The 22,452-nt window shown below is 43.1% G+C and overlaps 1 protein-coding gene across 3 annotated transcripts in view; it reads left to right on the top strand.

Moving 5' to 3' along the window:
• The window catches only part of TLL2 (tolloid like 2), an 83,269-nt gene extending 61,074 nt beyond the window's left edge, over window positions 1–22,195 (top strand). For 2 of the 3 annotated variants that reach the window (XM_030275948.4, XM_072931024.1), the window contains 11 exons: window positions 1,918–2,034; window positions 5,434–5,579; window positions 6,528–6,723; window positions 10,034–10,159; window positions 11,906–12,066; window positions 13,427–13,607; window positions 14,897–15,022; window positions 15,836–15,963; window positions 16,725–16,938; window positions 17,970–18,220; window positions 19,379–22,195. In XM_030275948.4, coding sequence (XP_030131808.4) covers window positions 1,918–2,034; window positions 5,434–5,579; window positions 6,528–6,723; window positions 10,034–10,159; window positions 11,906–12,066; window positions 13,427–13,607; window positions 14,897–15,022; window positions 15,836–15,963; window positions 16,725–16,938; window positions 17,970–18,220; window positions 19,379–19,513 — 1,781 coding nt within the window. In that variant the 3' untranslated portion in view covers window positions 19,514–22,195. The remainder of the gene's footprint in view (window positions 1–1,917; window positions 2,035–5,433; window positions 5,580–6,527; window positions 6,724–10,033; window positions 10,160–11,905; window positions 12,067–13,426; window positions 13,608–14,896; window positions 15,023–15,835; window positions 15,964–16,724; window positions 16,939–17,969; window positions 18,221–19,378) is intronic. The other variant, XM_072931022.1, reaches the window with a different exon arrangement.
• The last annotated feature ends 257 nt before the right edge of the window (window positions 22,196–22,452 follow it).

Genomic DNA, 22,452 nt, shown 5'->3' with positions numbered 1-22,452 from the left:
GGTGCTGAGGCTGAAGCGATACTGCTTCCCAGGTTTCAGTGGGCCTACCTTTCAGGGCAGTTGGCAGCTGGTTTTACTGTTTACTGCCTATTTTGGGGTTGGCAGCATATACTGAACTGCTGTTCTCTGTGTCAGGTAACATTGCTCCAGCAGCTGCAACTTAGCTGTTATTAGCTTGTTATTTTCTTTTTCTACTGAGTAATTTAAAGGTACTTCAGAAGCCAAGCACCTCCCTGTCCCCCTAGTGCAGGTGGACTTGGGAGTGTTTCCATCTGGAAGGAGACGCTGCATGAGTGGCCATGGTTCCCGCATGGGGCTGAGCCCATGAAATTAGGTCAGAAGAGGCAGACAGACGGCAATTCAGCAGGGGGTGAGGAGGGGGATTAGTGTGAATTGTGAAAGCACGGGCTTCTTGTGGAGAGAAAAAATACATGTGTGCTGCATACTTTCCCAGGGAAGTGTGTGAAAACCCAGCCTTTAAATGGTGTATAACTTTTTATGAATGGACCCTTTATCGCACTCTGAGGAGCTTGCTCATTCTCGTTCCTCATCTGTGTTTCCTCTTCTTGACACCCTTGTTAAACTCCAACTCTAAATCCAGGAGGAAGTTGCTCAGTGACCCTAGAGGAAGAAGCTTTGCAGTGCTGATCCTGTTTTTAGCATCCCCTTTGGGAGTGGAGGTGGGGGATGCTATTGATACGCTGCAGGGCTGTCACACTGCCCCAGCAGCACTGGGCAGGTTAGGGGCACAACAGTAGCTGGCTGAAGCTGGGTCCGAGATAATATTTGGATGGGTGACTCTGCAAGAAAAAAAAGCTGGTAGTGAAACTGTTGTTTCCAGCCAGTTAATGTGAAATACAATGGTGTCTTGAAGGTAAGGCATTAACCAGGTTTTTACCCAGTGGAAGTTGTCCAAAAGATACTTTTGCCTGGCGTTGGAAGGCCAGGATCATTATCACTGCTGTCCTGACTAAATTCAACCTGAAGAACTGCTCTTTGCCTCTGTCAGATTGTGACTGGGATTCAGTTGGATAGGGTGCCAAGACCATTTTGAATTCAGTGTATAGCCCTGCTGGTGTCAGCTGAAGTAAAAAGCCATGTTTGCTCTGTGCAAGCTCCTGACTCAAGTGCAGGTCCCTGCCTATCAGTGCATACCTGGTGCTTGCTCTATTTCTGTGAGGAGCTTCTGGCCTTAATAGAGGAGCACTAAATTGGGGTTGTTGAGGTTGTCCGGGCTGCAAATGCCATCTGCAGCTGTTCTGTTTCAGGATTCACTCCACTGGTAAATTTGGGAATTTACCAGTGCTGATAGATGCCAGAGAGCTCAAAGCTAGAGCAGTCATGGAGCAAAATGGCTCCTGGTCTCTTTGTCTTGAAAGAAATTAAACTATTGCAGAAGCTTAACTGGGATTTGCTGAATAGAGAATGAGAAGTGATTTTTTTTTCTCATCAGCATGGCCATGTCCTGCTCTTGGTTTGACTTGGAGTATTCACTCCAAGGTACAAAGTGCTGAAGGAGTTTTCAAGGTTTAGCAGGTAGAAAGGACATTCCCTAATGCCACACCTCTAGAAGGACAGGGGGATGCTCCCCACCATGGTAGCTCATTTGCTCAATGACATGATCAAGACAAGAGCCCTTTTGAATTTACCAGGGCAATAGAGACTTCATCCGTAACTGGATTCTGCTCCCAGCTGAAGAGAACTTAATTCACTTAATTATGTAAAAGAATATGAATTAATGAAGGGGGGGACACAGAAACTTATTCAAAAACACAACTGATGGGAGTGAAAGGGTGTTTAAACAAGCACACTCCTTTACCAAAGACTCTTTGCTTCTCAGAGTCACAGGTGCACGTTATGCTGTGCTGTCCCTCAGGAGATTGTAGAGATCTTTATTGTCACTTTCCTGCCTTCTAGGTAGATTTTGTGGTGACAAGATTCCTGAACCAGTAATCTCCACGGACAGCAGGCTGTGGATCGAGTTCCGGAGCAGCAGTAACATCCTGGGCAAAGGCTTCTTTGTGGTCTATGAAGGTACAGCCCGTAGCCAGAAATCTGCATTGTACAGAGCAGATGGAACAGGATGCAGGGGTTTTATGGGATCAGCAGAAGTTCAGCTGTACTGTGGTTAGATACAGCTATGCCCTTGTTTTTTGTGGGAATTGGCAGATTTTGCGGCTTGCTTCAGTAGACAAGGCATGGATTTTCCAACTAGATTATCACATTTTGGGGGGCACAACAAGATGGAAACACAAAGCAATAGCTTCCATACTTAGGCCAGGTTCTGTTTGCTCTAACCGGCCCCTGCAAGCAACGATGTGTAAAGCAAGAGTTTCTTTCAGTATTTTAACAGGCAAAGTTATGTTTGGGATCATACATTTTATATCACTTAATACAGATTATCTTGGGGTGGTTTTGTTTGTTTGTTTGGGGTTTTTTTTCTCAGATTCAAAGATTAGTCTTTTGTTTCTCCTTTGTATGTTTTACTTACAGAAAATTGGAAATTAGCATGTCAGATTTTCTAGAGGTCAAGGATTTTAGAAACTTGCACAGCAGTGAGAAGATGAAACCACTTCAGAGGAGAAACTATACTACCACAGTTATTAATAATCAGTAACTTCCCTTTTCCATATATGCCTGGTGGTTTTTTGCAGTAATGACTCTAAAATGTATTAAAAGCCCTCATTGTTTTCTGGGCAGCAGGCATTTTTCTTAGAAATACCAGTGTTGTCATCAGTATTGAGGTTGACTGTATTGATACCGACATTGCGAAATCTTCTTTCTTCAGCAACAGGAACAAGCATAATGCTGGAAACCCAGTGCCCAAGTGTCCCATAAACTCATGAATAATGATACTAACAGAGGGAAGTGAAGCAAACATGGGACTGTTGGGGAAGTGCAAATAAAGAATATGAGGATTTCACAGCAGTTTGGGGCTAACAAATCTGTTTCACAGGAGAAATATCTGGTTTCTGCAGGAATTGTTGCCCCAGAGACAGAAGTAGCTTGCCTAATGTTGGGTTTTTTTTAAACATCTTTCCTGAAAAGCAGCTGTTGCCTGGACCATGTGGTTTGTGACACCCCCTTTATGGTAGTTTGCTGGAATTAGAAGTGGCCAAATTAGCATGTATGGCATCATCCTTCATATTGCTAAATAGTATTGGGGAAAAAAAAATTACATTGGCTGCATTCCAAAGTCACTTTGCAAAGTGACTTTGTTTTCCCTTGACAATTTCCCGTATTTTCTGTTGATTAATAAATGGTCCCTAAAGATTCAGTAAATATGAGCTTGCTTCACTTGATTTTTGAACAGAGCAACTGAAGGTAGAATGTGCATCTAGTAGTCAAACAAACTCCAAGTTCATATTTTCCTGCCTCTTCAGGAGTGGCTTTTTATATAACCCTTTCCTGCAAGAAATTTCTCATTGTAAGACTGTGAAATCCATGGCTATGCCTGAGAGCAAGCACAGAGTATGACTGGTGTACTGCAGACACAGTGATGGCTCATTGCACAGTCATTCTTACCTCTGGATGATGAAGGGAATGCTTAAGCATTTGATCTCTCAGCCTCCTCTTGTCAGAGCAGCATGTAGAGAGATTATCTACATGTCTCTCCATAATTTATTTGCTAAAATAGGAGATTTTCCAAAAATCTTCTTTAATCCCTATTTGACTCTTAAGCAAGTTCTGATAATGTCTGGTTTCTTCTGTCCTTTGAAAAGTGGCTTGCTCAAGTGTTTTGTGACTTCTGTGCTTAGGCAATAAAGGCAGTTATTATTTCCAGGAGGGATTGCAATTAAGTGTTTAATTTTCTATGAATTTTTGTCCAAAATCTTTCTCTGTTGCCATTAGTTGCTCTTTTTTTTTTTAACTCCTCCCTCAAATTTAGCACTGCTGCTCTGTCTTCTGATTTAGCGACAGTGCACATGAATGCTCATGCATCTGAACTTGTCTGGAAACTGTGGGTGAGGAGTGATTTTTTGTTTTGGATTCCTCCAAGTCTGGCTCTGAAGTTTTCAGAAGATGGGAGGAAAGCAGCAGAAGCGTGCATGCAGCCACGTGACAGTAGAATTACTTGATCCTAAATGACAGTTTATGTAGTGAAAGTGTCCTCTTAGTTCAGTCATTCTGTTCCCTTTCTTCCATGAGATTTAAGATGGGAAGATAGTGGTGGTTTTGCCCTCCAGCACTGCTGACAGCCCCGAATGTGCCATCATTATCATCTTCTCAGGCTCTGTCCATAGATGTTCTTTCCATGTTGCAGTAAGGCTCTTCCAAGTATAGTTGATGCTCAGCTGCTGTAGTGGATAGTGAAAATATTATTTGTTGGCTGTCAGTTTCATGGCTCTTAGGAAAAAAAGTTCTCTGCTCTTGAAGGCCTTTTTCTGTTGGGTGGGGAAGATAGTTCTTTAGAGGGTCCTTCAGAGGTTTTCTCAAGCTCCACTTGTAGCTCTGAATATATGAACTCAAATTGCAATCTAAATTGTGCTCTGCAGCTGAATTTTTGGGTGTAACTTTTTGGTGCTGCTTTAGCACTGATTCTGTAAGAAAGAGGTTAGCTGCCCTAATGAAGCAGTACTTTTAACATTAGCAGCTTACAATGCGAGACCAAGACAGGGTTACCCAGTGCAAGCAATCCTGGAGACCCATATGTGAATTGCTAATGCAATGCCTTGTGGGGAGAAGCCAAGGGCGAGGATGGTTGATATCTGACAGGTGTCATTGCTGTAGGCTCTCTCTTGTACTTTCTGCTGGTGCTCTTTGTTTCCTTGACTTTAGGTACAGCCAAAACATTCATGCGTTTTGTAAATGTGTGTGGTGCATCATGGGTAACACAGGTTTTAGCCTGTGATCTTACTTTCATTTTTTATATAGTCTTGCAGACAATTTTGCTTAGCTGCTGTTGTCTTCAAGATCTTTACTAGTTTTGTATTAAACTAGATTTCCATTAAATTTTCTACTTTGGTATTTAAACTTATATTTGGCACTAAAACTTAATTTTTCATGCGCAGCAGTCAGCCTGATGGTCTGATAGTGAGCAGCTCAAGTTGTGCTTGTTAATATTGCCATCGTGTGGCTGGATTAGATTTGCAACTTCTCCTCTTCCCCACAGCCTCACCCCCAGCTTTTCTTGGCTCTTAGTGCTGGTAGCAGGTTTCAAGCAGATATGAAGGTGAGCCGGAGTATGAATAACACGAATTTATAAAAAATCTCTGTCCCAGTGAGCTCACCTTCTCAGACATTAGGACAGCAATATAGGAGACACTAATAAGACAAAATGTTAGATTTGTAAAAATGTCTATGTCTTGTGTGTTGCCTTTGTATAGCAAGCAATACTGAAACAGATTTGAATGAGAAAGGTGCATATGGAGTGGGCTTTACCTAGAGAGAAACTTGCAGTCTCATGGGTTTGCTGTTTCTTTTTTTATGAAGCTATTTGCGGTGGAGAAATACACAAAGATGCTGGCCAGATCCAATCTCCCAATTACCCAGATGACTACAGACCTTCCAAAGAGTGTATCTGGAAGATCACAGTTTCTGAGGGTTTTCACATAGGAATCACATTCCAAGCCTTTGAGGTGAGAAATGTCATTGCATATTATATTACAGATATTATTTTGCCTCTACAAGCCCTTTAAAATGAAGAAGAAAGTAATAATAATAACAACAATAATAGTAAGAATAAAAAATGTTTTTGAATACTTTAGAGTACTATTTACTTTACCGGATGTTTGCTCAGAGATTTTGATTTTTGAAGTTTAAGATATGCTGAGATTTCAAAAACTGTTACTCTAGATTGAAGGAATTAGAAGGGACTCAAAATGTTGATGATGTTAGGTAGGGACTCATGAGTCCTAAAATTTTCACTCTGGTCAAATGGAAGTAAATTATCACAATCCAGGCAAAAAACTCTTGGTGTCACTGGGACTTGTCAGATTGCAGGATGTGACTCCCTAAAGAAACATCGTGTTCCCAGATGGCAGACAGACTTTGAAGAGGTCACAAAGAGTTTTCTTCTGCTCATTATAGGATGTCTTACACTTTTAGCTACATGCCAGTGATCAGTCTCTGATTGCTGATGTTAAGTCACAGACAGGAGTGGGCAGGACCTTGGTTGGTGCATAAATCTCATCTATCCCACAGGCTCCTGTGGCTTGTGTATGCTCACCATGCTTGTCCTGTGAAGCGCTGACACCACTACCTCCCCATGGCTCTTCCCTGAACCTTTTTGTTTGTAGCTGTTTTGCACTGTTCTTACAGCTTCTCTTGCAAGAGCAGTTTGTAGATAGCCAGGGACTGGCTCTCACTGCAGGATAGCCACAAAGCCACAAAGCAGTGGCAGAGCTGAGATGTGCCTAGGCTCAAATGCAATTTGAACTGCAGAAGAGCTCGCTGGCAGCCACAGCAAGTACTTAGTTGTAGCCAGTTGTCCAGGGAGCTGGTCTGTGGCCAAAATCTCACTGTGCCACTAGCCTGGCTGGAGGAACTCTTACTAGAGGTACAGACACACACTTTTCCTATTGCAGATTGAGTGGCACGATGCGTGCTCTTACGACTACCTGGAGATCCGAGATGGCCTCACTGAACAGAGCCCACTCATCGGCCACTTCTGTGGCTACGAGAAGCCAGAAGACATCAAGTCCAGTTCAAACAAAGTATGGATGAAGTTTGCATCTGATGCAACCATTAATAAAGCAGGCTTTGCAGCAAATTTCTTTAAAGGTATGTGATCTAATACCTCTCACAGTCAAAGCTGGGGACAATTCATCCCTTGAGCTACTGCCATCCACCAATCAATTAATTCTATCTATCAAGTCACACATTATAATTCTATCTACTTGTACTTAGGATTTTTTGAACAATTTGTTTGCAAATATTGAATTTACGTACAAATTGCTTTGAGACTGTAGAGGGGGTTGATGCTGAGGCAAAAACACCTCCTCCCTGATTAGGACAAAAATCAACTCTGCTGGGCTGGTGTCAGCATAAATGTTGCACAACTGGATGGAATGTTACCTCCATTTAGCCATACCAGAGGACACTGACATTTCCAAAGAAGCACTAATACTGCACAAGGAGTGTTAAAAACAGCTCTCTGCTTAAGGTCTAGTCCAAAAGAAACCTCAGGAGAGAAAGTCAATCTAAATGCGAGTCCCAGTAAGAGAATACTGAGACCTTTAGGAGACAAATGTGTTCCTAAACTGAGATTCTCTTCAGGAAGATGTGAGACTAAGATTTTAATTTTTCTTTCTTTTTTTTAAGAGCTAGACCCTAGAAATAATCCTTTACCAGCATGCTGGTGACTTGATAGAGGCAAAAACCAAATATATGACTGCTTGGGAAAATACCTGTGGAGCTGCTGTGTGTCAGACAGTCATGTTTATCTTAAGTTCAGTGGCACTTGTACAGAAATAATAGTTGCAATGCCAATATTTGGATTGCATAAGTCCTTTATTTATTTCTACCTTAACTTTGTCTCATATTAAGAGTGTGATGGTCCATTTAGGTTTCTCAAATTTTCAGGAGAATGTACTCTGTGGATTAAACTTTATTTCATGAACTTAAGACTTAAACAAATATGTCAGGGCTCAATCCCCTTGGCTCAGACTAGTCTATCCTATGAATTCACTTATTCACCATTCAAGGCATAAAATGTCATAATTTATAACCCAGGATTCTTAAACCATGCACTTAAGTGGGAAAAAAAAAAAAAGTAAATACAATTTAATTCACATATTATATTCACCCGTAAATTTGAGAGGTCTTAATGGACTGTGACAAAGGGTGATTGCAAGATCACTGGCAAATACTGTCACATTTGATCTCAGCCCCTGGACAGGTCCCACAGTACCTAGACTTCCTTGTTTAAATTTCTCAGGTTCCATAAAGGCACAGAGAATACTTCTTCCTAAAGATATTTTGGCTCTTTCAGGAGTGAACAGTGCAGGCTGACTGTGGCAGAGATGTCTTTCAAGATTAGCACTACATGGAGACACAGCAAGTCATTCTCTAAAATCTGAGTTTCACCTACAAGTTTGTAGGGGAAGAAAGTTACACACCTGAACCTGAAGTGCTTTCTATGTGATACAGATAGTCAGAAATAAATGTGTTTATTTGTTTTATTTAGTGTAAAAATGAGTAAACTTGAACACTAATGCAATTGGAGACACAGGTATTTTCTGTGGAGTTTTTGCTGGCAGGCTACATCTTTCAGTGTCTGCTTGGATTTGTCGTATTTGAACCAGAAACCATGTAGCTTGTGGATGGTTAGAGCATTTTTAAGTCCCTGCCAGTAAATTCAGCTGAGGAGCAAAGTGGTTTTGCTTGGAGTAGTCATAGCTGCACAATTTCTAGCCAGCTTGCATTTTTGGCAGAGCTGGTGTCTGTGTGCAAAAAGCTGTGTAGACACATGTGCAGGCTACATGTGGAGTTTCAAGCTGGAATCTGAAGACTGCAGTCTCTACCTCTATATCCAGGGGATTGTGAGATACTCCAAGAGCAAAGGGAGCAAATTAGGTGGCTCTGCAGGCTTCAGACTGCTTCTCACAGCTGATTGAGCAATGGGTAAGCTTTGCCTTAATCAATAAGGAAAGGAACAGAGCTTCAATTAAATGTCTTACAACACTGAAAGAAAATAGCTCAGCCTAAAAAATCAGAGTTAAGGATGGAATTGAATGCTATGCTTTGTAAGACCACACAATGGTAATGTCTAAGTTTTCAGAGAAAATAAACCTGCAATCAGCTTAGAGGGTAAACCATTGGTCCACACCCAAGAGGCATTTGCCAGGAAGATATGGAGCACAATTACCTCGTGTCCACACAGTCAGGTATATCTCATGTGATATCTCCAGGATTATTCTGGTTAGTTTTCTTTGTTTTGGCAACAAATTGTTTGTATCAATTAAGCCTATTTTTATATGTGTGTTAGTTCATCTACCTGGAGCAGGGGAAGAATGAGAAGAAGCAGCAGGGTCATGTGCTGCCTGTGGCTCCCCATCCCCTCCTGTCTTTGCACACCCGTGGCTTTGCTACAGGGGCTGAGTGTAACTTGTAGGGGTACAAGGTAGAGGGAGAGGAGCTTGGAGTGAAGTTAAGCCAGGAAAGGGAAGCAGAAAGATGTTTTCTGGTGTTTTAACATATTTGTTTTCAGTTTTGGTTTCCTCATGCCTAAACCAGCACTCAAATATTTATATTAATTGACAGTAAATTAAGTTAAATTCACTAAAATTGAGTCTGTTTGAACAGAACAGTAATTGGTGAATAATTTGTCTGCTCAACTCAGAACTTTCTTGCTGTTAGTCTTCCTGTTTTCTCCCTCATTCCAGGGGAGTGGTGGGCCAGGGAGTGAACCAACAGCCAGGCAGGAGTTTGGCTGCTAGCTGAGGCTAACCCACCACAGCCATGTTAATAAAACCATCTATTAAGTGATGCATGTGGAACAGGGGCCAGAGTGAGAAGCCAGTGGCTATCTTTATATTAAAATGTCAGTTCAGTTTGTTGAGATGTGGTTGATGAACCTGACTTCAGAGTCTAGGACAGCAAGAGTTCATGAGCCTGTGAAAAGGCAGAACTACTTGCATTTCCTGCCAGCTCCTTTGCAGCACCCTGTTCCATGGGATATCACCTCCCTCGGCTCCATTACTGTGTGGGCCATAATGGGTTGGTTCCTGGTAGCTCAAGGCGTGAGGAATTTAAAACAAAACAAAAAAATGGCATGTGAGAACAAAAGGCAATGAAGTCTTTACAAAAGACAGTGTTTTCCTGCTTCCTGCTTGTGTCTAGAAAAAGCACTGGCTATTAGCTTGTGCTTATAGCACTGGCTATTAAGTTGGCTATTAGCAGTAATGGTAGTCCTTTATGGTTCTGGTGTTAGGAGTGTTTCAGCACTTGTGAGCTTTGCTGCAGTGCCTGCTCCACAGACTTGGCTCAGCAGTCAGGGCTCTGTTCCTTCTGTCCAGAAGAGTTGCATGAGGAATATCGAGGTGTTTGGGTGGTCAGGAAAGTGCGACTTGCTCTGGTTTTCTCCTGACAGAGATGGATGAATGTTCCCTGCCGGACAATGGTGGGTGTGAGCAGCACTGTGAGAACACACTGGGCAGTTACAAATGCACCTGTGAGCCTGGCTACGAGCTGACAGCTGATAAAAAGAGCTGTGAAGGTAAGTAACCCACAGATTGAGCCATCTGACTCTAGGAGAGGTACTACAGCTATAAATGGACTTGAACAGTCTTGGAAGTGGTTTTCCTTGCCCCTGCAACCTCTTTATTTCATTTCATTTTCCCCCAACTGTTTATTTTGTTTTTGTTAACATCTTCCATTGAAAAACAAGTTTTGGTTAAAAAAAACCCTGAAAATTCTCTGATTTATACTGCTGATCATCCCTAAAGCCAGCTGTCCTTCATGGCCAGAGATTGCAGTTCAGACCAGATGTCCCACAGTGCAACATAAGGGAAGTAGGCATTACAACCTAACCACTGAGTGGCCCAAAAGTATTTAAATCTAATGCTGAATTTGTTTGTTTTTCATAAAGGAATTTACTTCATATAATAAAATATCAATGTTTTGTCTGCATGCAAAATAGGCTTTTTCACACTGAAGAGAATTTTCCTCCCTTCCTCTTTTATGAAGAAAAAAAACCCCATGTGTGTAATAGCAGGCGTTTGTGTCAGCTTTCTAGAGAGTTAATCCATGCGACAAGTGTTGCTTCTACCAACAATACAGCTGTTGGTGTGCTGAGAATCCATCCATCATTCTTATCTCAAAACACTGTCTGTAGGGACATTTAGGGAGCTCCACGTGCTATCAGTGGTGCTCTCAACATCACCTGGTTTGCCCTGACTTCTGCTTTTGTCAAACTGTTTGGGTAAGAGTGCTATCAATTTGGTGAGGGCGGTCAGGTGTGTGCAAAAGGCTTTTGAAAGCCTCCCTTCCCATAATTTCTTGCAATTTTAGCAAGCCAGGTGCTAAGTTGCTATAACTTGACAGGGGCTTTTTCTGAACTTCACTCTTAACCTCCTATTTTAAATGTCATTTGTGGGCAAAACAGAAAGGATAGTCTTTGAAACTGTAGCAGTGTACATCAGAGTAAGTTGCTTTTTTTTTTTTTTCTCCAAAACCACTTGCTTGCTACTCTATTTATATTGAAGCTGCTCCCTTGGGTTAGGGTTAGTCCTCTTAATACAAATTTATGCTGGGAACAAGACACAGAAAGCTTTCATCCCTGTGGGTTTTGAAGATGTGGGCTATATCTCATTATTCTCAAGAAACAGCAAGAAAAGAATGCTTTGTTGCAAATAGAATTTTGCAGTGAATTGAGGTTTACTCCTTTGAGGTAATAACCTTGCCCTCCCACAAGAGGATGAAGCTGAGATGTCTTAAATTTTTAAAGGAAATGGGATAATACAGCTAGGTATTGACTTTGCCTTCAGCTTTCCCTATAGAAGATGCAGTCCATATATAATAAATAAACCACTGAAGAGTTGACAGGAATGTTTTCCCTATGATTCCATTATCTTGTAATTATTCCATTACTGATAAACTTAAAATAGTAAGGTTTGTAGCACCGAGTGTAGGTGAGTTTACCAAGCTGGACTTCACAACTGTGTTGTGCATGTCAAGTCAACTGATTCACAGTAAGCCCAAGTATAGAGATTAAAAAGGAAATTAAATTTTACATGGTGGCTCTCAGGGCCATAGCCTCATTGGGTGTGTTTGACTAGTGATTTACTGCAGGTGAAGTTTCTGTCTTCTTCACACTTCCCAGCATTTTAAGCCTGTTCTGGAGGCTGGGATTTGAAATGTGACACCAACCAGGATCTGGTTCATTTGCTAGTTAACACTGTGGCCCAGTCTGTGTATCTGAACAGAACCAAGTAAAACTTGTGTTCATTTATTGCCTCTCCAGCTGCCTGTGGGGGCTTCATCACCAAGCTCAATGGGACCATTACTAGCCCTGGATGGCCCAAGGAATATCCTACTAACAAAAACTGCGTCTGGCAGGTGGTAGCTCCAGCCCAGTACCGGATCTCTCTGCAGTTCGAAGTGTTTGAGCTGGAAGGCAATGATGTACGTAACCAGTCCCTTCATCTCAGAGGTGGGACTCCTGGCTAAATCAGAACTGGATAAATCCTTGGGGTACAAGAAGAGGAGGCTCTGTCTTACTGGTGGAGCTTCTTGTTGTTTTCCCACCGTCAGTGTAATTACACCAATAACAGTGACTGTTCTCCTTGAAGTCTGCATTTGCTTTCTCTATGGAGTGGAAGGATTAAAGCTGTTCTGTTGTAAGTGGGTGCAATGGTTTAACCTGGTCTGGCAACTAAGCACCACACAACTGCTCACTCACTTTCCCCCAGTGGAATGGGGGAGAGAATCAGAAAGGTAAAAGTGAGAGAAACTCATGGGTTGAGATAAAGAGAGTTTAATAGGCAAAGCAAAAGCCATGCATGCAAGCAAAGAAAAATGAGGAATTAGTTCACCACTTCCAGAACAGACAGGTGTTCAGCCATCTCCAGGAGAGCTGGGCTCCACCACATATAGTAGTTACTTGGGAAGACAAACAATGTCATTCCAAATGTTTCCCCTCCCTCCTTCCTCTCTCTACTCTCCCCCACTTTATATACTGGGTATGATGTCCTGTGGTATGAAATATCCATTTGGTCAGTGAGGATCAGCTGTCCAGGCCATGTCCCCTCCCAAATCCCTGAGCACCCCCAACCTCCTCACTGGTGGAGCAGTACAAGAAGCAAAAGAAGGTCTTGACTCTGTGTAACTCCTGCTCAGCAGTAACAAAACATCTTGATATTATCAAGCCTTTTCTCAGCACAAATCCAAAACACAGCCCAGTACCAGCCACCATGAAGAAAATTTAATCTACCCCAGCCAAAACCAGCACAATGGGCTTCTTTTCTCTGCTAGTTTTGCATAATTGTAGGTATTTCCATCCCTAATAAGTGTTCCCGCCTGCCACCTCCCCAGTGCTGCTTTTGCAGGAAAATAGTTGGAAATTAACAATGAAGTAGAGTTCTTCAATGGTAAAGGAAATAACAGTAGAAGAATCTGGTCTCTGCCATGCATGGTGGAGTTTGAACAGGGCATTCAGGTCTGAGTTTCCCTACTGTAAATTGGAGCAGTGGCACTTTCATAATTCAGAAGGCTGCTAAGGTTCATTCAACACTGTCAGGTTCTTGGATAAGGTGGAAATAATTACTTTTGCTAAATGCAGTGAACCTTTGCTATTCTGAAAAACACATTCATCCTTTAAGATCAGGGCAGCAGGCGAAGAGGTGAGAAAACTGACAGAGGAGATTTTGGGCAAGTTAGGAGTGCATTTGAGTACAAGGCTGTTTCTGTTCCTTCTCTGTCCCCTTCCTCTGAAACGCTCTGTTCCAAGGCCACAGAGCTGAGAAATCTCTTCCTCTCTTGGCAGGTCTGTAAATATGACTATGTTGAGGTTCGTAGTGAGCTGGCTTCTGATTCCAAGCTACATGGCAAATTTTGTGGCTCAGAGAAGCCTGAGGTAATCACGTCATACGGCAACAACATGAGACTGGAGTTCAAATCCGACAACACTGTCTCCAAGAAAGGCTTTAAAGTTCACTACTTTGCTGGTATGTGACTGTATTCTTTCACTTGCTTAGCTGTCTTCTCTGACTGAACCTCTTGGTTTTGGTGAATTTTCTTCACCATCCTGTCAGAGCCTGACATAGTTCATTAAATCTAAAAGAGTGGTTGCTCTGTTCTGTGTTACCTTCAGCTTGGGTTCTCAGTGCAGTGTACAGTCCAGCTTGATAGTGTGGTGTCAGCAAGATGCATGAATTCCATCAATGCCTCCAGTCCTTCTACAGCAGGAAGCAGTGTGGAACCTAACCCTAGGAGTTATTTCTGTCCCTAGAAGATTAGAGGAAAGCTTTTTCCTCTGAAACTAGAAGATACAGAAAATTTCCAGTAGTGTTCTATACAGTAATCATTCCCATCAAAGCAGCGTGTACTAGTGGGAGTTTTTCATCCTGTTCTCAGTCCTTTGTCAGCGCCTACCTTGTTGGCAGGCAGTTCTGGAAGCTAACTATGTCATTTGGAAGAAGAAATTTAATTTCATGGTGTCTCTTCAGCAGAGGCCTAGGAGTATTAATGCTTTTGAGGAGAACGATCAGGCAAAACAGCCTTGAATTAGGACAGGTGCAGAGTAGAATCAGGACTGAGGGTTTGACTTATTAAATCGAACAGGAGGAAGGATGAGGTGGGTATGATTAATCTAGAAATACATTTGGGAGTGAGGAGAAAGATTAATTTAATGAGATCTAGGGAGGGCATTATCCCAAGAAAAAGTAGAGATAAATGTCTCATAAATTAAAGTGGACTGGAAACCATGCGCAGATCCTATGCTGAAAAGTGAGATTGAGGCATGCATAGTTCTGAACACACAGGAGTCAAGATCCACTGGGGCATATTTCAGCTTCAGGGAGCAGCTCATACCTTAGATCTTTTTTATCACCTGGCTGTTTGTGCTCAGGCAGAGCTATTTAGAAATGGAGGCTCATCAGAGCACATAAGAACTTGAAAATATAAAGTAGATTTTTACCTCGGCTACTGAATTCATGTGATGGTTTTTCTGGGCTCTGTTCTTAAAGAATGAGATGCTGCTCTAGGTTTCTTTTAGACAGGAGTCTTTAACTAATAAACTTACATTATAAAATAGGACACATTTGTGGTACATTTTATGGAATGTGAGGCAGTTGAAGAGAATAGGATCTGGGCTAAAAAGCTGAATGGACTAATCCAGCAGTAGAGTTGGAGGTTTGCATTGCTATCTGCCAGCCTGGGTATGGGGCTCTCAGCTGGTGACTGTGGTAGCCTGTGTCACTGTCAACTCAGTGTTTGTTGGTTTGATCCTGCCCAGACAAGGATGAATGCTCCAAAGACAATGGTGGTTGCCAGCACGAATGTATCAACACCTTTGGGAGCTATATGTGCCAGTGCAGAAATGGCTTTGTGCTGCATGAAAACGGCCATGACTGTAAAGAAGGTAAAGTCCCCACTCCTGCTCTCAGGAATGCCAAGGTACTTCAAACAAAACACTGTTTGGTTCAGGGCGCTTCCTGCCCTGTGCTGAAAGGAAGTTTGTACAGCATACCAGGCAAGGGCAGTGAAAAATCCCCAGCTAGCTGCAAAACTGGCTAGATATAGGGTGATTCCCATTCCCCAGTCTTGCTTTCTATATGCCCACAGGGGATGGACAGGGTGGGGATGAGAAATTGGACTTGAAAAAGGAGCAGCTGTGGGACATCATCATTAGACTAGCCACTGCTGCTTCATTTAATTATTGTGTTTGGGCTAGAAGAGAAAGGATGGGCTGATCTAACCACTTGCTGGTGTCAAAACTGCCTTTCTTCCTGTACCCCTATATCTGCTATGTGCTCCCATGGTTTTCCTGTATATGGTCTCTGGTCCTTGTCCGACCTCTCCATGAGCTGATAAAGCTCTCCAAATTGGCAAATAATGCAAGGTTGAGATAGCATTAGAGTCAACACTGTAGCGGGGTTGAATCATGGCCCTAGGAACAGGGCAGATGAGGTGAAGGAGCAGGAGAATAGATTAAGGTGTGAGGACACAGGTTATGAGGCCCAGGGCAGTGAGATGGTCCATCTGCCAGGTTAGCTCAAAATAAGTATGGGACAAACCCACCAGAGCTATGGAGTAATACTAAAAGGTCTTGTTTGGTGACTGAAGCCTTCCATATCTCTGCCCTGCAGAGGGTCTCAGTGGGCAGAGAGGACCATGTAGGACACTACAGGGTTGCCATGTGAGACTTGCCCCAATGCGATTTCTCTCTCCCAAGCTGGTTGTGAGCACAAGCTGAGTGGTGCAGAGGGAACGATGAGCAGTCCCAACTGGCCTGACAAGTATCCCAGCCGGAAAGAGTGCACCTGGGACATCTCTGCAACACCTGGCCACCGAGTGAAAGTAGTGAGTAACCAGAGAGTGTGATGCAAGAAGCAGGCTGGGTTGTGAGGAGCTGAGTGACTTCCCACCACTGCTGTGTGAGTGGGAGGCTGATGCCCTCAGGTCCTGTTTGGGGCTCTTGGAGGAGAGTTTTCTGGGAGGCTACCCTGGCTTGCAAAAGGGCAGAAGGTCTCAGAGAGACACAAGGCAGAGGAGAGACAGCTTGGAGGAGACTCCAGCAGATGACAACTGTAGAGTATTGCCATCCATAAATGCCCTCCCACCCCTACCCCTCCTTGTGAGTCACTCTGTTGGGGCCATATCTCCATAAGGTGGTGGCTGAGCCAGCCCCTTTGAGGGAGAGGTGTAAGGCCCATTTTACAACATAGCCTGATGCAAACAGCAGGGCATGCCCAAAGCTGTTCAGATGGCCCATGTATACCTGTGTCAAACCATGACAGGGAAAATAATCCCTGTGCTCAGTGGAAGTAATATTACAGAACTGCCCTTCTGGTGTGCTGGGCAGAATTTCCAGCCAGAAAAATAAGGCTTGCAGTTGATAACTGTTGTCATGCACCCATGTGAGGCAGCAGCACACTGGTATAGAGTTCTGATTCTTGCCACCTTGAGATCACTCTTGTCTGAAAGCACATTATTCTGTTTTAGTGAGTGGGGAAAGTGGGACACATGTACCATTTGATCTGTTTCTCACTTGGCATTTCACCCTATGCTGAATTGCATAGTCAGATGTACAGCTGTCTTAATTCTCCATATTCTTGCTCTAGACCTTCAATGAGTTTGAGATTGAGCAGCACCAAGAATGTGCCTATGACCACTTAGAAATGTATGATGGGCCCAACAGCAAGTCACCTGTCCTTGGCCGCTTCTGTGGCAGCAAGAAACCAGACCCTGTAGTGGCTTCTACCAACAAGATGTTCCTTAGGTTTTACTCTGATGCTTCTGTGCAAAGGAGAGGTTTCCAGGCAAAGCACAGCACAGGTAAGCTGGTTGCCTGCCAATATCCCAGTGCCAAAAGATGTCATCAAGTCTCACTACATTTTTTACTAGGTAAAACAGACACACCTTTCTCCTAAATAAGCTTAGCCTAAATTTTAAGTGGTGTACATTCAGTTCCCAGACTGCTGCCAATGGCATAGCATAAATACCACCTCCCATAACAGCTCAGAATTCTCTTGGTATTGGAAATTCCTGTTCAGGGTCTTTTGTTTAAATTGGAGGTATTTGGTTGAGCAACAATCCCTTTGGTTCCACATCAGCCATTGGAAAAGGAGGTGATGCAGTTTAGCCCATGTTTTTGCCCACCCTCGGAACAGGCCCACATTAGGTTGATTGTCGTAGAAGCAGAGCTGTGCTGTGGACAGACACAGCTTGATCCTCCTGTCTGTGGCAGGACAGAGCTGGGCGTGTTGTGCCAACCTTCATTTCTTTGAACTCCCTGCCACTGTAAATAGATGAAACATGCTGGAAGTAGCTGTGCACATGACACTGGTGAAGAAGTGTCTTCCTCACTGGCTGCAGGAAAACTCTGCTAAAGCACGCATGTTCTGCACAAATACAGGGCTACTTTTGTGCTTTGTGTGGGCAGAAAAGGATTGTTTTGATCACCAGTTTTCTGACGTGCTTCCACTTACTGCTGACAAAATACTTGGGATCAGAATTTTGTCTACAGGACAAATGCAAAGAGCAAAGTGATTGCTGTCTAATACAATAAAATTTCCCAGAGTATGAGTCAAGAACCCTATCCTGCCAGTCTAAACTGATCACCTCTTTCCATGTCTGTGTGTGTTCTGTACCAAAAAAACCAAGTTCCTCTAAGCTCTGTGCATCTTTGGATTCATGGGTAACTGTAGATTTCATGGGTTTATTGTAGTTTGGTGCACTGTTTAATTACCTTTCCTGTTGCACTTCAAGCTGGAGGTCTTTTCTGCCCATGACTGACTCAAAAGTAGGATGAGTCTTTGCTGTAAGAGAACTTTGAGAGACTGTTTTGTGTCCTTTTCTCCCTTCAGAGTGCGGTGGGCTCTTAAAGGCTGAAGTACAAGCTAAGGATCTATATTCCCATGCTCAGTTTGGAGACAACAACTACCCAGGTCAAGCCAACTGTGAATGGGTGATTGTAGCTGAAGATGGCTATGGGGTGGAGCTAATATTCCAGATATTCGAGATAGAGGAGGAGGCTGACTGTGGGTACGACTACATGGAGATTTACGATGGGTACGACAGCACTGCACCCCGTCTGGGACGCTTCTGTGGCTCGGGGGTAAGCCATGACAGTGGTGATTTCAGAGGGATCACTGAGGGTGGCAAGAAAGTATCCTCATACCATTTTTGGAGAGGGGCAGCCATCACAAACTGGTACTGAGAATGCTTTGTGGCTGGGTTTTGCTTCTTTCCTTTCCTCAGGAGATCACAGCCATTTTTTCTGTTACACAGTGTTGGCTGGAAAATTCTTGCTGAATGGCTGTCCTTTTTAGCCCATGAGACTGCCATGCTGCTGTGCCCCAGCCCTGCCATCAAAGTGTTGTGTAAATGTGGGAAATGGATTCCAAAGGCCAGTTTCATCCTCTGTTGCTTCCTGGCTCAAGCCAAGTTATGTTGTGGCCATGCTATGGCAAGGGTGAACGGTGGAGGGTTCACCCTGTGTGATGCTTGCTGCCTTTAGGATGGCATTGCTGTCTCCTGAACTGTCACCTGCATCCTCATTACCAGGAGTAATTCTAACATGAGTAATGGTGTGTGGTTTTTGAAATCAGAGGGTTTGTATTGGATTTCTCTAGTCCTTCAGCAATGAAATGGAGATGTTTCTTATTGAATTTAAAGAGAGACAACCAGGGACTGGGTGTGTGGAAGAAGTTCTCCAAAACTGGGGAAATGGTCTGGAAACCAAGGCAAACAAAGGCAGAGCAGCTTGATGTGAAGAAGCTCAGGGCAGATGGGTAGTAATCTACCTACCTGCACACTGATGAATGCAGAATGGCTAGGAAAGGGAAGCACAAGGAGATTGCAGCAGGTCACAACAGTGTGGGACATAACCAGAATTGTCATGTAAGATAAGTACCTGAGTTATTTGAACCCTGGTAGAGCATCAGCTGCCAAACAGGTTCCAGTTTTCTCCTGAAAAGACAATGACAAATTAGAGTAAACCTGAAGACTGGAATGAGAATATTCAGGGAGGCCTGTGAAAAAAGCATCTGGAAGGACTGCAGTTGTAGACTGGACTGACATCAGTCTTCAAACATGAAGAACAAAGGAATATGCTTAGGAAGGCAGATCAGGGCAAGAGGTACTGAGCATTCAGTCTTCGTGTTTACTGGCCAATCTGTCTTCACTGTGGGCTTAAGCTCTAGTGTCATGGTGCAGACAGTTATTTAGCCTCCATAATTGACCACTGTGTATTATCTTCCTTCCTTTTCTGCAGCCTCTGGAAGAAATCTACTCTGCAGGGGATTCCATTATGATTCGATTCCATACAGATGACACCATCAACAAGAAAGGATTTCATGCCCAATACATAAGTACCAAATTTCAGGATGCATTGCACATGAGAAAATAGCTTGACTCCTCCTCACAGATATTCCCCATTTGAAGATTGAGACATTTAACTGTGATCTTTGTCTTTTTTTTTAAAGCTTCTGTGCACTTGGCCAAAAGCAGTGTACATTATTTTCTGTAACTAAAACTAAATCCAGTCTCAAAGGTTTGCCTCTGCAATTATTAGCATGACCCTTTCTTGTTAACCTACCCAGGACCAAAAAAATTGTCTTTTAATCATACCTGCCAGGACATAAGCATTGTATTTTGCACAACTTGCCATGGGGCTGAATGAAGACTGAACTTGAATTGAGAATAGCCTTCGTCTCTTGCATATCTTGTTTCTAGGTGACATTTCCCAAGCATCCACATGAGCTGTCTGAACATATTTTCTGGAGCAAGTGTTTTGGACAGCCATCCAGTAGGCTTTTTTCAAAGGACTTTGTGAGCCACCTGCTCTCCCCTATCTGCCCCAACTACTCTGTGCAATAAGAGAACAACCAGATGGCTGTGCCTGCATCACTCTTTCTGTCCTCTCTATTATTGTCTTGCTTATTGTTGAGTGGAGAGCCAGGCAGGGGACAGGGACAGTCTCTTCTAGCTACTTAGATTCCAGGGAATGAGGAGGACTCAGTATTTGGTTTGTAGTAATTATCATGGTATATGTTGAATGGAAGTACTTCAATGCAGTGCCCAAGGCAATTCTGTGGTGGGATGCAAGGCAAAGCTGTGTGATGGTGGCAAAGCTTAGTAACAGGAGTGCTGACAGCATGCTCCAGTTACACCACTGTGCAAGGCAGCCCAGAGGGCTGTGGCAGCAGTCCAGGCCCTGTCTTAAATAAGGAATCTATCCTTCTCACTCTACCCATGCCTGCTTTCTCAGCCTTCTTTACACTGCTTCCTCTCTGTACTGCCACTTCCCTGTGAGCCCTTCCTTTTCACAGCGGAGCTGCTCTCCCCAGGGCTCCCTTCCACAACCTGGGAGTGCTCTGCAACTTCAGCTGGCCAGAACATCTCGCTGAAGAAAACACTGGGGAAGTCAGGGAAAGGCAGGAAAGTCAGTCCCTGAGGCAGAGGGACACAGGCCATGCTACAGGTCAGCTTTGGTGATCTCTGGGGACCTGTCAAACGTGCAAGCTGCAGGCATGGGGCTAGGAATGGAAGAGTTCTTCTTGTTTCTGCTTCCTACCCATTTGTCACTGGTGCATGGCCCAGTCTCTTAACTTCACAGCAAGGATGCAAGTGAGATGGTGACTTTGACTTAGAGCACTTAGAGCTACAAGGCTCAGACATGTTCTTGTTTGCTTGTGAGAGCTACCCAGCCACAGGCTTGAAGAATTAACCAGTAGCTTTATGCTTCTTTCAGAAAAAAAAAAAATGGAAAAGTGTGTTTTGGGGGAACCACTGTAACTGAGCAGTTGACATGGGAGGAAAAAAATACTTCATTCTGAATGTTTCATTAAGGCACTCATGGGCAATTATGAGCTAAAAGCTGAGGTATGTTAGCTTTAATAAAGTATTTATAATCCAAGGATTATTATGTTTACATAACCATTGTGGTGTCAGGCTTTGGAGTGGCACCTCCTCTCTTGTGTATGACTGTGGAGAAGTGTGGGGCCAGTGCCACTGTCTGTCACAAACAACATTCCTGGAGATAAGGGCTTTTTCAGATGGATAATAAATAGACTCAGCCCTCTCCAGAAATCCTTGAATAGAATATGGGCCAAGTATTGTGAATACTAGGAGAAGCAAATGCATGAAAATATTTTCTTGCTTAGACCAAGAAAAGTAATTTATACATACACACAGAGGATTATATGTATATAAAATGTGCATGTAGAAGACCAGTAGTCAAAGCCTTAACAAGTGTAATGTGAACAATACTGTACCATTGACTATAGCTTTATTGCAGGCTGTATAAAATCATGTTATCTCTATTTTAGTTTTGGGGGTTTTGTTTGCATTATTTTAGCTCTGCTTTGTTTAGTTTTCCAAATTTTGTGGCCTTTTTACAGGCAAGACCTCTGATCTCAAGCTGTTCGACCATGCAGGTCTGGGGAAGTGAGCTCTGCTAGATGGGGTGTGCATTTGTCCTTCTCTTCTTTGCTCCAGTTGAAGCAAAATTACAGTAACTCAGGTCTGGACATAAAAATGTGACATCAATCCCTGTGAAACAGAACCAAAGTTTCAGGTGACAAGCAGCAGTTCAAGTTTCCTGACCTTTTAGTGGCAGCAATGACTCTAGAGAAAAGGGACTATAGCAGGTTCCCATGTACATTAACATCTCTTTTCCATGTTCTGGTAATTGCCCATACACCCTAGACTGGTTTGATGCAGATGCTTGCAATGTGGTTTGACAGATCTATGACACTTGTTAGTGTTCATCCAGGTGTCTTTTGTGACAGTGTGTTCACAAATATTGTACTGTGCATTCCAACCAATGACCTATGTAGAATATTTCTGCTGTACTGACTGGACTTTACAGTCAATAATTCTAAATGAGTGAAATTTTCTTAAGAAAAAAAAATGTCAAACCCTCTGATGTATGAATATGTATTCTGGTCTTTGTGTGGTTTTACATTTCACTAACTGAAATAATTTTTAAAGGGGGAGAAGAAGAAGAAGAGGGTGTGGGGACAATCACAAATGTACCTGTGTCCAGAACAAATCTCTGCATTCATTAAAGACGGTGGATTCAGTTGTACATTCTGTTGTATGCATGCATTTTCCACTTCCTCAAGGAGAGGAAATTTCTTATTACATTCCTTGTTCTCCAAGGGTCAGAGCAAGGGTCTGTTCTGTTGTTTGGGTCTACTGCTAATACCAGGAAAGAACTTTCCTATGGGTCTTTAGGAAAGGAATTGGCTATTGCAACCATGGGACCTTTTAGAAAGTGGGGCAGAGAAACAAGTTGGCCAGCCAAAGGGCTACATTGTCCCATGTGTCGCTCACACTTTAGGG

The sequence above is a fragment of the Taeniopygia guttata genome, chromosome 6, assembly GCF_048771995.1.
Source record: "Taeniopygia guttata chromosome 6, bTaeGut7.mat, whole genome shotgun sequence".
In the NCBI taxonomy this organism is placed as follows: Eukaryota; Metazoa; Chordata; class Aves; order Passeriformes; family Estrildidae; genus Taeniopygia; species Taeniopygia guttata.
Note: the sequence above shows the minus strand (reverse complement) of the source record. Positions and strands in the feature narration are given on the sequence as shown.